This window comes from Bombina bombina, chromosome 4, assembly GCF_027579735.1.
Source record: "Bombina bombina isolate aBomBom1 chromosome 4, aBomBom1.pri, whole genome shotgun sequence".
Lineage (NCBI taxonomy): Eukaryota > Metazoa > Chordata > Amphibia > Anura > Bombinatoridae > Bombina > Bombina bombina.
This window is the reverse complement of record NC_069502.1, coordinates 1,201,094,406-1,201,112,739: the sequence shown is the minus strand read 5'-3', so window position 1 is coordinate 1,201,112,739 and position 18,334 is coordinate 1,201,094,406. Positions and strand designations below refer to the sequence as shown.

The window sequence follows — 18,334 nt, the reverse complement described above, 5'->3', positions numbered from 1 at the left end:
GAAATATATATAGGAGAAACCATATGGTACCGTGGTGACTGTAGTTAGAGAAAATAATTAATCAGACCTGATTAAAAAACCAGGGCGGGCCGTGGACCGGACACACCGTTGGAGAAAGTAATTTATCAGGTAAGCATAAATTCTGTTTTCTCCAACATTGGTGTGTCCGGTCCACAGCGTCATCCTTACTTGTGGGAACCAATACCAAAGCTTTAGGACACGGATGAAGGGAGGGAGCAAATCAGGTTACCTAAACGGAAGGCACCACAGCTTGCAAAACCTTTCTCCCAAAAATAGCCTCCAAAGAAGCAAAAGTATCAAATTTGTAAAATTTGGCAAAAGTGTGCAGTGAAGACCAAGTCGCTGCCTTACATATCTGGTCAACAGAAGCCTCGTTCTTGAAGGCCCATGTGGAAGCCACAGCCCTAGTGGAGTGAGCTGTGATTCTTTCAGGAGGCTGCCGTCCGGCAGTCTCATAAGCCAATCGGATGATGCTTTTAAGCCAAAAGGAAAGAGAGGTAGAAGTCGCTTTTTGACCTCTCCTTTTACCAGAATAAACAACAAACAAGGAAGATGTTTGTCTGAAATCTTTTGTAGCCTCTAAATAGAATTTTAGAGCACGGACTACGTCCAAATTGTGTAACAAACGTTCCTTCTTTGAAACTGGATTCGGACATAAAGAAGGTACAACTATCTCCTGGTTAATATTTTTGTTAGAAACAACCTTAGGAAGAAAACCAGGCTTAGTACGCAAAAACACCTTATCTGCATGGAACACCAGATAGGGCGGAGAACACTGCAGAGCAGATAACTCTGAAACTCTTCTAGCACAAGAAATTGCAACCAAAAACAAAACTTTCCAAGATAGTAACTTAATATCTATGGAATGTAAAGGTTCAAACGAAACCCCTTGAAGAACTGAAAGAACTAGATTTAGACTCCAGGGAGGAGTCAAAGGTCTGTAAACAGGCTTAATCCTAACCAGAGCCTGAACAAATGCTTGAACATCTGGCACAGCTGCCAGTCTTTTGTGTAGTAAGACAGATAAAGCAGAGATCTGTCCCTTTAGAGAACTTGCAGATAATCCTTTATCCAAACCTTCTTGTAGAAAGGAGAGAATCTTAGGAATTTTTATCTTATTCCATGGGAATCCTTTGGATTCACACCAACAGATATATCTTTTCCATATTTTATGGTAAATCTTTCTAGTTACCGGTTTTCTGGCCTGAACCAGAGTATCTATCACAGAATCTGAAAACCCACGCTTCGATAGAATCAAGCGTTCAATCTCCAAGCCGTCAGCTGGAGGGAGACCAGATTTGGATGTTCGAATGGACCCTGAACAAGAAGGTCCTGTCTCAAAGGTAGCTTCCATGGTGGAACCGATGACATATTCACCAGGTCTGCATACCAAGTCCTGCGTGGCCACGCAGGAGCTATCAAGATCACCGAGGCCCTCTCCTGATTGATCCTGGCTACCAGCCTGGGAATGAGAGGAAACGGTGGAAATACATAAGCTAGGTTGAAGGTCCAAGGTGCTACTAGTGCATCTACTAGAGTCGCCTTGGGATCCCTGGATCTGGACCCGTAGCAAGGAACCTTGAAGTTCTGACGAGACGCCATCAGATCCATGTCGGGAATGCCCCATAATTGAGTTATTTGGGCAAAGATCTCCGGATGGAGTTCCCACTCCCCCGGATGGAATGTCTGACGACTCAGAAAATCCGCCTCCCAGTTTTCCACACCTGGGATGTGGATCGCAGAAAGGTGGCAGGAGTGATCCTCTGCCCATTGAATTATTTTGGTCACTTCTTTCATCGCCAGGGAACTCCTTGTTCCCCCCGGATGATTGATATACGAAACAGTCGTCATGTTGTCTGATTGGAACCTTATGAATCTGGCCTTTGCTAGTTGAGGCCAAGCCCTGAGAGCATTGAATATCGCTCTCAGTTCCAGAATGTTTATCGGGAGAAGAGACTCTTCCCGAGACCATAGACCCTGAGCTTTCAGGGATTCCCAGAACGCGCCCCAGCCCACTAGACTGGCGTCGGTCGTGACAATGACCCACTCTGGTCTGCGGAAGCTCATTCCCTGGGACAGATGGTCCAGGGTCAGCCACCAACGGAGTGAATCTCTGGTCTTCTGATCTACTTGAATCATTGGAGACAAGTCTGTATAGTCCCCATTCCACTGTTTGAGCATGCACAGTTGTAATGGTCTTAGATGAATTTGTGCAAAAGGAACTATGTCCATTGCTGCAACCATCAACCCTACTACTTCCATGCACTGCGCTATGGAAGGACGAGGAACAGAATGAAGAACTTGACAAGAGCTTAGAAGTTTTGATTTTCTGACCTCTGTCAGAAAAATCCTCATTTCTAAGGAATCTATTATTGTTCCCAAGAAGGGAACTCTTGTCGACGGAGACAGAGAACTTTTTTCTATGTTCACCTTCCATCCGTGTGATCTGAGAAAGGCCAGAACGATGTCTGTATGAGCCTTTGCTTTTGACAGGGACGACGCTTGTATTAGAATGTCGTCCAAGTAAGGTACTACTGCAATGCCCCTCGGTCTTAGAACCGCTAGAAGGGACCCTAGTACCTTTGTGAAAATCCTTGGAGCAGTGGCTAACCCGAATGGGAGGGCCACAAACTGGTAATGCTTGTCCAGAAAAGAGAACCTTAGGAACTGATGATGTTCTTTGTGGATAGGAATATGTAGGTACGCATCCTTTAGATCCACGGTAGTCATAAATTGACTTTCCTGGATAGTGGGTAGAATCGTTCGAATGGTTTCCATCTTGAACGATGGTACCCTGAGAAATTTGTTTAGGATCTTCAAATCCAAAATTGGTCTGAAAGTTCCCTCTTTTTTGGGAACTACGAACAGATTGGACTAAAATCCCATTCCTTGTTCCTTTATTGGAACTGGGTGTATCACTCCCATCTTTAACAGGTCTTCTACACAATGTAAGAACGCCTGTCTCTTTATTTGGTTTGAGGATAAGTGAGACATGTGGAACCTTCCCCTTGGGGGTAGTTCCCTGAATTCCAGGAGATAACCTTGAGAAACTATTTCTAGCGCCCAGGGATCCTGAACATCTCTTGCCCAAGCCTGAGCAAAGAGAGAGTCTCTGCCCCCCACTAGATCCGGTCCCGGATCGGGGGCTACTCCTTCATGCTGTTTTGTTAGCAGCGGCAGGCTTCTTGGCCTGCTTACCCTTGTTCCAGCCTTGCATCTATTCCAGGCTGGTTTGGGTTGTGAGGCATTACCCTCTTGCTTAGAGGATGCAGAATTAGAGGCCGGTCCGTTCCTGAAATTGCGAAAGGAACGAAAATTAGACTTATTTTTGGCCTTGAAAGGCCTATCTTGTGGAAGGGCGTGGCCCTTTCCCCCAGTGATGTCTGAAATAATCTCTTTCAATTCTGGTCCAAATAGAGTTTTACCTTTGAAAGGGATGTTAAGCAATTTTGTCTTGGATGACACATCCGCTGACCAAGACTTTAGCCAAAGCGCTCTGCGCGCCACGATAGCAAACCCTGAATTTTTCGCCGCTAATCTAGCTAATTGCAAAGCGGCATCTAAAATAAAAGAGTTAGCCAATTTAAGTGCGTGAACTCTGTCCATAACCTCCTCATATGGAGTCTCTCTACTGAGCGACTTTTCTAGTTCCTCGAACCAGAACCACGCTGCTGTAGTGACAGGAACAATGCACGAAATGGGTTGTAGAAGGTAACCTTGCTGTACAAAAATCTTTTTAAGCAAACCTTCCAATTTTTTATCCATAGGATCTTTGAAAGCACAACTATCTTCGATAGGAATAGTAATGCGTTTGTTTAGAGTAGAAACTGCCCCCTCGACCTTAGGGACTGTCTGCCATAAGTCCTTTCTGGGGTCGACCATAGGAAATAATTTCTTAAATATAGGGGGGGGGGGACAAAAGGTATGCCAGGCTTTTCCCACTCCTTATTTACTATGTCCGCCACCCGCTTGGGTATAGGAAAAGCGTCGGGGTGCACCGGAACCTCTAGGAACTTGTCCATCTTGCATAATTTCTCTGGAATGACCAAGTTGTCACAATCATCCAGAGTAGATAACACCTCCTTAAGCAGTGCGCGGAGATGTTCTAATTTAAATTTAAATGTCACAACATCAGGTTCAGCTTGTTGAGAAATTTTTCCTGAATCTGAAATTTCTCCATCTGACAAAACCTCCCTCATGGCCCCTTCAGATTGGTGTGAGGGTATGACAGAACAATTATCATCAGCGCCCTCCTGCTCTTCAGTGTTTAAAACAGAGCAATCGCGCTTTCTCTGATAAGTAGGCATTTTGGATAAAATATTTGCTATGGAGTTATCCATTACAGCCGTTAATTGTTGCATGGTAATAAGCATTGGCGCACTTGATGAACTAGGGGCCTCCTGTGTGGGCAAAACTGGTGTAGACACAGTAGGAGATGATGTAGTATCATGTTTACTCCCCTCATCTGAGGAATCATCTTGGGCAATTTCATTATCTGTGGCAGTACTGTCCTTACTTTGTTTGGACGCTATGGCACAATTATCACATAAATTTAAATGGGGAGACACATTGGCTTTCATACATATAGAACATAGCTTATCTGAAGGCACAGACATGTTAAACAGGCTTAAACTTGTCAACAAAGCACAAAAAACGTTTTAAAACAAAACCGTTACTGTCTCTTTAAATTTTAAACAGAAAACACTTTATTACTGAATATGTGAAAAAGTATGAAGGAATTGTTCAAAAATTACCAAAATTTTACCACAGTGTCTTAAAGCATTAAGAGTATTGCACACCAAATTTCAGAGCTTTAACCCTTAAAATAACGGAACCGGAGCCGTTTACAAATTTAACCCCTATACAGTCCCAGCTATAGCCTTTGCTGAGACCCAACCAAGCCCAGAGGGGAATACGATACCAATTGACGCCTTCTAGAAGCTTTTCCAGCAAATTTCAGATCCTCACACATGCATCTGCATGCCCTGCTCTCAAAAAACAACTGCGCAGTAATGGCGCGAAAATGAGGCTCAGTCTACAACTAGGAAGGCCCCCTGACTGGAAAAGGTGTCTAACATAGTGCCTGCCGTTTAATAAACGTTCCCCAAGTTTATAAATGCGAATTGTCAGCATAAATATGAATAAAATGCCCAAATAAAGCAATCGATTTAGCCCATAAAAATGTCTACCAGTTTTTTAGCCCATATTAAGCCCTTTATTCTGTTTGTTTGACTAAGAAAATGGCTTACCGGTCCCCATGAGGGGAAATGACAGCCTTCCAGCATTACATGGTCTTGTTAGAAATATGGCTAGTCATACCTTAAGCAGAAAAGTCTGCTAACTGTTTCCCCCAACTGAAGTTACTTCATCTCAACAGTCCTATGTGGAAACAGCAATCGATTTTAGTTACTGTCTGCTAAAATCATCTTCCTCTCACAAACAGAAATCTTCATCCTTTTCTGTTTCAGAGTAAATAGTACATACCAGCACTATTTTAAAATAACAAACACTTGATAGAAGAATAAAAACTACATTTAAACACCAAAAAACTCTTAACCATCTCCGTGGAGAAGTTGCCTGTGCAACGGCAAAGAGAATGACTGGGGTGGGCGGAGCCTAGGAGGGACTATATGGCCAGTTTTGCTGGGACTCTTTGCCATTTCCTGTTGGGGAAGAGATATCCCACAAGTAAGGATGACGCCGTGGACCGGACACACCAATGTTGGAGAAAAAAAATAAAAAATGAAGAAATGAACAGCAGCCAATCAGCATCAACAGTGCTGAGGTCATGAGATTTCATAGTAAACTTCCTTAAACTGAATAGGGAAATACGATGAGTGTTCACGAAGCTCACTCCCTTAGCTGTCCCGGGACAGACATACTGATTTGCTGCTTAAAGTCCTTTACAATGGGATGTAGCTACTGAGGAACTTTTGAGGTAAAATATCTTTCTTTTTTACATAGAGAAGTTTAGGTAATATTTTCTAGTCAGCTTTGCTGCATTACTTTCAATTGTTTCAACATTTGGGTATTGTGGCCCTTTAACTCTTTCCTTGTGATTCAAAACCTTTTTTTCAGATATATCAATCTCTCACATTGTCGTCTTTTTATTAATTGGTGTTGCAGGTAATTTATATTCAATTCGTAGTGTTGGTTATGGTTTTTTTATACTAAGAAAGATATTCCTGGAAAAAATCTGAAAATAAACTTCTTGCTCTAAAATTTTAATGCCGTTACTTTATGTCTCATAAGTATTCTGAGTCAACACTTCAAATCTTAATTAGATATTTCTTCTTTAGACACCGGTGCCTTTTTGTATAATACCCTGTGATAGGATTTTTATTGTATAATATGATTTGATTTTATTGTATTATGTTTGTGATAATAAACTCATGCCCCTTTAAGACAGACGAACAGACAGACAAAGCTGCTACTACGTGAATTGTTTTCAGTGTTAGTACCCAAGCCACTTTGGTCGTTACTCTGAGCAGATACTAAGGAAACGTAAGTTCTATATTGCTGACTAATATTTATATGAAATACTTTTTTGCTGGTAGAAATGTAACCTTTTTATACACTCATATCACTTTTCTTTCAGACCAAACTACAACAGCGTCACATGATCTCTTGTTTGAAGAGAAAAAGAAAAAACACAATCATTAGGGGAATCACTAAGCAGACAAATATTAGCACAGTGATTGTCATCATGAGTCATTGTCAAAATGATTCTCATACAGCAGAGCGATTCTAAGCAATACTGACAACCCTAGCAGGTCCCTGAAGATAAGAACAAATAATCATTTTAAAGACAGATACGTATAAACTGAAAACGGTCTCTGAGCTAATTGTTAGCTAAAAAAGAAATAATTCTGCATGCCAAGTGCCGCTAGTACAGCAATAGTAAATTCGCCAGCGGCAGAAGTATTGCTTTAATTTTGAGGTTACTGATTTCTGTTTTATTACTAAAGGGAAAGTAAACACATTGGGATTGCAATATAAAATAATTATACATTTGTAATATTTGATTTCAGCATTAGTTTGCCCCTTTTCTGTAATTTAAAGGGACATTGTACACTAGATTTTTCTTTGCATAAATGTTTTGTAGACGATCCTAACCAAGCCCCAAATTTTTAGATGTATACTGATGTATACTGACTTCATATTGCTTCTCTTTGTATAATAGGTCTTTTCATATGCATAGGTGGAGGGGAGGGGTCTGCTCTCCGCCCCTTTCTGTGGGTGTCCCAGCCTAACCTCATCAACAGTGCTAAACTGGGAGCTTCTAAGTAAGTTTTTAAACTGTTTTACAGTGGATTATTAGATCAGTATTTGTGCATATTCTTTATAATAGTATCAATTACATGCAGATATATGAAAATTGGTGTATACAGTCCTTTTAAAGGGACAAACATTATTTCATGATTCATAATGCCACAGCAGAATGGTAAAGGACCAAACCTGATGACAATTTAAAGCGACAGTCAACACTAAAATTGTTATTGTTTAAAAAGTTAGATAACGCATTTACTACCCATTCCCCAGCTTTGCACAACCAACATTGTTATAGTAATATACTTTGTAATATTTAACCCTCTAAATGTCTGCCGGTTTCTGAGCCACTACAGACAGTCTCTTATCACATGCTTTTTTATTTGCTTTTCACAGCAGGAGACTTCTAGTTCATGTAAGCCATATAGATAACATTGTGTTCACGCCGTGGAGTTATTTAAGAGTCAGCACAACACAGCACTAATTGGATAAAATGCATTAGATAATAAAGTCATGTGATCAGGGGGCTGTCAGAAGATGTTTAGATACAATGTAATCACAGAGGTAAAAAGTGTATTAATATAACTGTGTTCGTTGTGCAAAACTGGGGATTGGGTAATAAATGGATTATCTATATTTTTAAAACAATAACAATCATATTGTAGACTGTCCCTTTAACATGTTTATCTTATCTTTATCTTTCATATTTTATAATTCAGATAGAGCATTTAGTTTTAAACAACTTTCCAATGTATTTCTATTATATATATATATATTTTTTTCTTTGTATCCTTTGTTTAAAAGCATATCTAGGTAGGCTCAGGAGCTGCTGATTGGTGGATGCCAAATATGCCTCATGTTATTGGTCACCTGTGTCTATTTCTGTTTCTTCAGCAAGGGAAACCAAGTGAATGAAGCAAACTAGATAATAAAAGATGCTGTGGGGTGTTGGATCCCCTTCAGTTCACCTTCTGTTTTGATTGGTTGTATTGTGGCTACTGATATTACCTTATGTCTTTAACGTGCTGAATAAAGGATTATAAAGGAGTGCTGGGATCCTATGGATTGACCAGATAATAAAGCTGTGTTCTATCTGAGGCACAAAAGAACAAACGTTGGGTTTCATCCCCCTTTAAGTATGAAAACTGTTGATTTTCCAATCCTGAAAACATAAAAAGCGCACAACAGCTTCACAAGCCTAACACTGACACATATCTGTTACTAATTTGCAGTTTGTTACATCATCTGTTGTTAACAAAATGATAGTGGCAAGTCCTGTCATCTAGAGACTCAAGGCCAGATAGGCTCTATCTAATAAGGGAAGCGGTGGCTGGAGTTTGACTTATGAAAAACAAGGTGTTAATCTGCTCTAATATAGTTCAGACTTTGCTGGTAGACTAGTCGTCACTATCAGTCTGCTGCCTCGCGGGCTGAATCCGCACAATGTGTTGCCGTAACTTCATGAGTGTTTTGTACAGACCTGCTGGTTGTGTTAAGGGACAAAACCCCCAACATTTTACTTTCATGATTCAGATAGAGCTAGTAATTTTATCTTTAGTTGAAAAGCAGGGACATAAGCTTAGCATTTCTAGAGAACTATACGGCAGCAGTTCTGCGAGAATGTTATCCCTGCGCAAGAGCAGTAGAGGGCAGCACGTAGTGCTCCAGGTGCTACCTAGGTATCTAACACAGAATATCACGGGAACAAAGCACACTGGATAATAGAGTAAATGGGGATTTGTTTTGTATTCTCTGTCTGAATTACATATAAAACGATGTGCGCGCTCATATTCCAGGAGCAGTAAAAACAAATACGCTGGGGTCTCACCTCATTAGCTGTATTGTGGGTCCCTACGATTCTAATGAAACACGTAGGCTGCCGCTCAAAGGACATAGTCTGCCAAGATCTACAGAAAAGAGAAAAGCATTATTTTATTATTGTATCAGGCAGATGAAATATCTTAGTTTAACCCTGTACATTGCATGCCATTACTGTCCCACGTGTGCTGATTAACCCCTTAACGACACAATTAACCCAGTACATTGCATGCCATTACTGTCCCACGTGTGCTGATTAACCCCTTAACGACACCATTAACCCAGTACATTGCATGCCATTACTGTCCCACGTGTGCTGATTAACCCCTTAACGACACAATTAACCCTGTACATTGCATGTCATTACTGTCCCACGTGTGCTGATTAACCCCTTAACGACACAATTAACCCAGTACATTGCATGCCATTACTGTCCCACGTGTGCTGATTAACCCCTTAACAACACAATTAACCCAGTACATTGCATGCCATTACTGTCCCACGTGTGCTGATTAACCCCTTAACAACACAATTAACCCAGTACATTGCATGCCATTACTGTCCCACGTGTGCTGATTAACCCCTTAACAACACAATTAACCCAGTACATTGCATGCCATTACTGTCCCACGTGTGCTGATTAACCCCTTAACAACACAATTAACCCAGTACATTGCATGTCATTACTGTCCCACTTGCGCTGATTAACCCCTTAACGACACAATTAACCCAGTACATTGCATGCCATTACTGTCCCACGTGTGCTGATTAACCCCTTAACAACACAATTAACCCAGTACATTGCATGCCATTACTGTCCCACGTGTGCTGATTAACCCCTTAACAACACAATTAACCCAGTACATTGCATGCCATTACTGTCCCACGTGTGCTGATTAACCCCTTAACAACACAATTAACCCAGTACATTGCATGCCATTACTGTCCCACGTGTGCTGATTAACCCCTTAACAACACAATTAACCCAGTACATTGCATGTCATTACTGTCCCACTTGTGCTGATTAACCCCTTAACAACACAATTAACCCAGTACATTGCATGCCATTACTGTCCCACGTGTGCTGATTAACCCCTTAACAACACAATTAACCCAGTACATTGCATGCCATTACTGTCCCACGTGTGCTGATTAACCCCTTAACGACACAATTAACCCAGTACATTGCATGCCATTACTGTCCCACGTGTGCTGATTAACCCCTTAACAACACAATTAACCCAGTACATTGCATGCCATTACTGTCCCACGTGTGCTGATTAACCCCTTAACGACACAATTAACCCAGTACATTGCATGTCATTACTGTCCCACTTGTGCTGATTAACCCCTTAACAACACAATTAACCCAGTACATTGCATGCCATTACTGTCCCACGTGTGCTGATTAACCACTTAACAACACAATTAACCCAGTACATTGCATGCCATTACTGTCCCACGTGTGCTGATTAACCCCTTAACGACACAATTAACCCAGTACATTGCATGCCATTACTGTCCCACGTGTGCTGATTAACCCCTTAACAACACAATTAACCCAGTACATTGCATGCCATTACTGTCCCACGTGTGCTGATTAACCCCTTAACGACACAATTAACCCAGTACATTGCATGCCATTACTGTCCCACGTGTGCTGATTAACCCCTTAACAACACAATTAACCCAGTACATTGCATGCCATTACTGTCCCACGTGTGCTGATTAACCCCTTAACGACACAATTAACCCTGTACATTGCATGTCATTACTGTCCCACTTGCGCTAATTAACCCCTTAACGCCACCATTAACCCTGTACATTGCATGTCATTACTGTTCCACTTGTGCTGATTAACCCCTTAACGACACAATTAACCCAGTACATTGCATGTCATTACTGTCCCACTTGTGCTGATTAACCCCTTAACCCTGTACATTGCATGTCATTACTGTCCCACTTGTGCTGATTAACCCCTTAACGACACAATTAACCCAGTACATTGCATGTCATTACTGTCCCACTTGTGCTGATTAACCCCTTAACGACACAATTAACCCTGTACATTGCATGTCATTACTGTCCCACGTGTGCTGATTAACCCCTTAACGACACCATTAACCCAGTACATTGCATGTCATTACTGTCCCACTTGTGCTGATTAACCCCTTAACGACACCATTAACCCAGTACATTGCATGTCATTACTGTCCCACTTGTGCTGATTAACCCCTTAACGGCACAATTAACCCTGTACATTGCATGTCATTACTGTCCCACTTGTGCTGATTAACCCCTTAACCCTGTACATTGCATGTCATTACTGTCCCACTTGTGCTGATTAACCCCTTAACGACACAATTAACCCTGTACATTGCATGTCATTACTGTCCCACTTGTGCTGATTAACCCCTTAACGACACAATTAACCCAGTACATTGCATGTCATTACTGTCCCACTTGTGCTGATTAACCCCTTAACGACACAATTAACCCTGTACATTGCATGTCATTACTGTCCCACGTGTGCTGATTAACCCCTTAACGACACCATTAACCCAGTACATTGCATGTCATTACTGTCCCACTTGTGCTGATTAACCCCTTAACGACACCATTAACCCAGTACATTGCATGTCATTACTGTCCCACTTGTGCTGATTAACCCCTTAACGACACAATTAACCCTGTACATTGCATGTCATTACTGTCCCACTTGTGCTGATTAACCCCTTAACGACACAATTAACCCTGTACATTGCATGTCATTACTGTCCCACGTGTGCTGATTAACCCCTTAACGACACAATTAACCCAGTACATTGCATGTCATTACTGTCCCACTTGTGCTGATTAACCCCTTAACGACACAATTAACCCAGTACATTGCATGTCATTACTGTCCCACTTGTGCTGATTAACCCCTTAACGACACAATTAACCCAGTACATTGCATGTCATTACTGTCCCACTTGTGCTGATTAAGCCCTTAACGACACAATTAACCCAGTACATTGCATGTCATTACTGTCCCACGTGTGCTGATTAACCCCTTAACGACACAATTAACCCTGTACATTGCATGTCATTACTGTCCCACGTGTGCTGATTAACCCCTTAACGACACCATTAACCCAGTACATTGCATGTCATTACTGTCCCACTTGTGCTGATTAACCCCTTAACGACACAATTAACCCAGTACTTTGATGTCATTACTGTCCCACTTGTGCTGATTAACCCCTTAACGACACAATTAACCCAGTACATTGCATGTCATTACTGTCCACTTGTGCTGATTAACCCCTTAACGACACAATTAACCCAGTACATTGCATGTCATTACTGTCCCACTTGTGCTGATTAACCCCTTAACGACACAATTAACCCTGTACATTGCATGTCATTACTGTCCTACTTGTGCTGATTAACCCCTTAACGACACAATTAACCCTGTACATTGCATGTCATTACTGTCCCACTTGTGCTGATTAACCCCTTAACGACACAATTAACCCAGTACATTGCATGTCATTACTGTCCCACTTGTGCTGATTAACCCCTTAACGACACAATTAACCCTGTACATTGCATGTCATTACTGTCCCACTTGTGCTGATTAACCCCTTAACGACACAATTAACCCTGTACATTGCATGTCATTACTGTCCCACTTGTGCTGATTAACCCCTTAATGACACAATTAACCCTGTACATTGCATGTAATTACTGTCCCACTTGTGCTGATTAACCCCTTAATGACACAATTAACCCGGTACATTGCATGTCATTACTGTCCCACTTGTGCTGATTAACCCCTTAACAACACAATTAACCCTGTACATTGCATGCCATTACTGTCCCACTTGTACTGATTAACACCTTAACGACACAATTAACCCTGTACATTGCATGTCATTACTGTCCCACTTGTGCTGATTAACCCCTTAATGACACCATTAACCCAGTACATTGCATGTCATTACTGTCCCACTTGTACTGATTAACCCCTTAACGACACAATTAACCCTGTACATTGCATGTCATTACTGTCCCACTTGTGCTGATTAACCCCTTAATGACACAATTAACCCTGTACATTGCATGTCATTACTGTCCCACTTGTGCTGATTAACCCCTTAATGACACAATTAACCCTGTACATTGCATGTCCCACTTGTGCTGATTAACCCCTAAGATTAGAAATGACAGCCGATTTACAGGGGTTAACATTTATTAAAGGGACATGAAACACAAAATGTTTCTTTTATAATTTACATAGAGCATGTGATCTTAAAGATCTTTACTTCTATTATCAAATGTGCTTCATTCTCTCGGTATCCTTTGCTGAAGCAGCAGTAATGCACTAGTGGGAGTTAGCTGAACACATCCGGTGAGTAACAAGAGGCATTTGTTTGCAACCACCAATCAGCAGCCAGCTCCCAGTAATGCACTGGCACTCCTCAGACTTGCTTATGCTTTTCAACAAAGGACACCAATAGAATAAAGCAAATTAGACAATAGAAATAAATTAGAAAGCTGCTTAAAGGGACAGGCTAGTCAAAAATAATCTTTCATGATTCAGATAGGTCATGTCATTTTAAATAACTTTCCAATTTAGTTTTATGATCAATTTTATTTTGTTCTCTTGGTATTCTTAGTTGAAAGCTAAACCTAGGTAGATCATATGCTAATTTATTAGCCCTTGAAGGCTGCCTCTTATCTGAATTCATTTTAACAGTTGACAGAGGGTGTTAGTTCATGTGTGCTATAAAGATAACATTGTGCTCATGCATGTGGAGTTACCTAGGAGTCAGCACTGATTAGCTAAAATGCAAGTCTGTCAAAAGAACTCGGAATGGGTAATAAAGGAATTTTCTATCTTTTTAAACAATAAAAAATATATTGTGGACTGTCCCTTTAATCTATTTCTGAATAATATAAAGACAAATTGTGGGTTCTATGTTCCTTTAATTAATAATATAACTAAGTACTGATGTGGGTGCGTTAGCCACAGAACTTCAACTAACTCCCTGATTCGAGTACCGAATATACAATGACAAAAGAGGACATTAGTCCTTATTTACCACCATTTGTCTGAACCATGACACAAATCCCAAACACTACAATTTGTGCTTACACAGATTTGTCTACAGTTCCCCATGATACAAGGTTTCAGCTGAGAGCCGAGAAGCTGTCCCTGATAGCATTTTGTGTGCAAATGACACAGAGCACAATCTAGTCATGTTCTAGCGTATTTCTGTATAATCTAAGCACATGCAAAGCCAATATATTGGTGCCCTGTGCGTAGAAGACTATATACTTCTGTTTGTGCTGTATCAGAGGCCCAGCGTGCTCATAGCCTTAGCTGTAATTGTATTATTTATATAGCCATGTACATAATGTATCAGAGCGACTGCAGAACATTGGAAATATATTCAGCGTTCTATAAAGAACATTTTAATAAATTGTAGCTGCCACTAAAGACAGTTTTGTATTTTAGTTAAAATGAGAAGAAAAAGCAATACGAAAAGAAAATTAGATAGTAAAAATGAAGAATGAATATGAATTTTGCAAAAACCTTGCTGGTTAAAGAAAATACATGAATATTTCATTATAGACAAAATGGAAGGGTCATCGGCCAGAAAAGGGGACTGGAAACCAATCATGCAATAATAACTGATAAAATGATTAAATTGGTGTAATTCGCTGCACAATATGCCTTATTTACGTATACGGTAATCTACTAGATATCCAACAGAGAACAAAACCTCCACTAATATATATATATACAGGTAGCCCTCAGTTTACGCCGGGGTTAGGTTCCAGAAGGAATGGTTGTAAATCGAAACCGTTGTAAATTGAAACCCAGTTTATAATGTAGGTCAATGGGAAGTGAGGGAGATAGGTTCCAGGCCCCTCTCAAAATTGTCATAAGTAACACCTAATACATTATTTGTAAAGATTTGAAATGAAGACTTTAAAAGCTAAACAGCATTATAAACCTAATAAAATAATCACACAAACAGAATATATAATTAAACTAAGTTAAATGAACAAAAACATTTGCTAAACAGCATTATAAACCTAATAAAATAATCACACAACACAAAATATATAAATAAACTAAGTTAAATGAACAAAAACATTTGCTAAACAGCATTATAAACCTAATAAAATAATCACACAACACAGACTTCACTTGCATTTTTCTGCAAACAGTTCTTTCTATGCATTCCAATCTGGACTGATTTATAGACAGGAAGATCTTGTTCCTTTGAAATCTGCTCAATAGCTCAGGTTTGGTTAAACTGATTAATTTTAGCTTGCTTGGCTTTGCTGCAACACAAGCGGACCACTCCACCCACTGGATATTTTACTAAATGCACTGCTTCTCAATGCTTTTCAATAGCAGTCACATGACTGGAAAAAAAGGTTGTTATTCTGAAACGGTGTAAATTGAACCGTTGTAAAACGAGGGCCACCTGTATATATATATATACAGTATACACACGTTGTTCCAATGAAAACGAAGCAAATTTGTTAATAGAAGTAAATTGGAAACTTTTTTTTTCTGATTGGTTTTCTCTGTCTGAGTCAAAACAGAAAAGGAAAGACGGGTTTCATATCCTTTTAAAGGGACAGTCTAGTCCAAAATAAACTTTCATGATTCAGATAGGGAATGTCATTTTAAACAACTTTCCAATTTGCTTGCTGGTCTTACGAAGCAATAACTCAACTTTACTTTTGTGCTTAACAAGCTTTTCCTATCTAGATATTTGCTTCATAGCCACAGTTTTGTATCTCTTTCGTCACAAATTGAATATTGACTAATACATTGTAGCAGTTTTGCGATACTGCTATGGTGTAATAAAGCAAACACTAGATTTATTTTTTAGACATTTGCTGGGAATCAGTTCTAGCCAGTAATTTATCAGTCAAGACACATTGCAATTGTAATATTACTTTGAAATATACGTCTGGCGTAGCTGAGAATTTGTGATGTTGCTTATTTTCCTTGAGAACAAACTGTTGAGAAGCAAATATTTCTAAGCCAGTGAAATCTATGAAGATGGTAAACTAAAAGTAGATTATGTTTAAATTAGTATCATCAATAACGCTTTTACAAATTGCGCCCAGTGATTTGTCTTTTAGTTATTTCATTATGAAACTCAATTGCATATAAAGCCCTCAACATCAAGACTTTCATGTTGTATTTACTCATCAGTAATACAACCTGATTTCATCGTCACAATAGTTCAATACGTGTTGCCTAGCACAAGCTGGAGTCATTTCAGACAAGGAAAGAAAAAGGGACGTTAAATAAACACTGAGGTAATAGAAGTGCATACTCCAATTTTAAGGGGACATGAAACACAACCTTTTCTTGTATGATTCATGATTCAGATAGAGAATGTAATTTTAAACAATTTTCCAATTTACTTTTGTCATCAAATTGGCTTTGTTCTCTTGGTATTCTTAGTTGAAAGCTAAACCTAGGAGGTTCATATGCAAATGTCTAAACCTTTGAAGGCCGCCTCTTCTCTCAGGGCATTTTGACAGATTTTCACCACTAGAGGGTGTTCGTTCATTTGTGTCATATAGATAACACTGTCCTCACACATGTGGAGCTCCAGGGAGCCAGCTCTGATTGGCTAAAATGGATGTCTGTCAAAAGAACTGAAATAAGGGGGCAGTCTGCAGAGGCTTAGATACAAGGTACTCACAGAGGTAAAACGTTTATTTATATAACTGTGTTGGTTGTGCAAAACTAGGGAATGGGTAATAAAGGGATTATCTATCTGTTTAAACAATAAAAAATCTGGTGTAAACTGTCCCTTTAATTCTATTATCAAAGTTTCTTTGTTTGCTTTGTATCTTTTGTTAAAGAGCAGTGACATAAGCTCAGGAGCGTGCACGTGTCTGCAGCACTATATTGCAGCAGTTTTGCAAGAATGCACTAGAGGGCAGCACTATTTCCTGCTATGTAATGCTTCAGATACCTACCTAGGTATCTCTTCAGCACAGCAAACCATGGGAAAGAAGGACATTTGATAACAGAAGTAAATGTGAGACTTTGTTTAAATTGCATGCTCTGTCTGAATCACTAGAGAATTGCAGACTGTCTTCTTATTTCAGTTCTTTTGACAGACTTGCATTGTAGCCAATCAGTGACCTATCATAAGTAACTCCAAGGGAGTAAGCACAATGTAATCTATACGATACACAGGAACTAGCGCTGTCTAGCTGTGAAAAACTGCCAAAAAGGCCTTAGAAATTAGAATATGATATACAAAAAGAGCAAAGCAAATTTTATGATAAAAGTAAATTGGAAAGTTTTTTAAAATTACAAGTCCTATCTGAACCATGAAAACTGAATTTTGACTAGTCTGTCCCTTTAAACAACTAATATATTTAAACAAATATGCAGATTATTCTCAGGCAAATCTTTGCTTTGAATACAAGATTCTATCTATCATGTATTTAGTGTTAAAGGGACACTGAACCCAAAATATTTCTTTTGAGATTCAGATAGAGCATGCAATTTTAAGCAACTTTCTAATTTACTCCTATTATCAATTTTTCTTCGTTCTCTTGCTATCTTTATATGAATAAGAAGGCATCTAAGCTTTTTTTCTTGGTTCAGAACTCTGGACAGCAGTTTTTGATTGGTGGATGAATTTATTCACCAATCAGCAAGGACAACCTAGGTTATTCACCAAAAATGGGCCAGCATCTAAACTTACATTCTTGCATTTCAAATAAAGATACCAAGAGAATGAAGAACATTTGATAATAGGAGTAAATTAGAAAGTTGCTTAAAATGTCATGCTCTATCTGAATCACATAAGAAAAAATTTGGGTTCAGTGTCCCTTTAAGTTTCCCTATCTGGTTTTGGTGAATCTGCAGTTAGGCTTTACAATCATTTGCTTCAGAATGATGTGCACAGAAATGATTATGGGTAAAATTCATTCTTAGGGACATATAAACATTCTCTATGACTATAATTCAGATGCTGTACAAGCCTAAAACTACCTAACACTTGTACTCTACAAGAATTCTAAGATTCAACGGGAAAGATAGAAACAACCTAATCTTGCTGCAACTCAGAATAACCCCTCTAACCAATACAAGTACCAATAAATGAGACAGCGCTAACTCAAAGCTACAGATTGAGGTATTAGAGGAAACCACTTATTATAACAACTATTTAATACATTT

The 18,334-nt window shown here is 39.5% G+C and overlaps 1 protein-coding gene across 1 annotated transcript in view; it reads right to left on the bottom strand.

The window, feature by feature from the left end:
• The window catches only part of BTBD9 (BTB domain containing 9), a 784,099-nt gene that overhangs the window by 41,270 nt on the left and 724,495 nt on the right, over positions 1–18,334 (bottom strand). Inside the window, exon 10 of the mRNA XM_053712684.1 lies at positions 9,119–9,197. Within this exon, the coding sequence (XP_053568659.1) occupies positions 9,119–9,197 (79 nt within the window). The remainder of the gene's footprint in view (positions 1–9,118; positions 9,198–18,334) is intronic.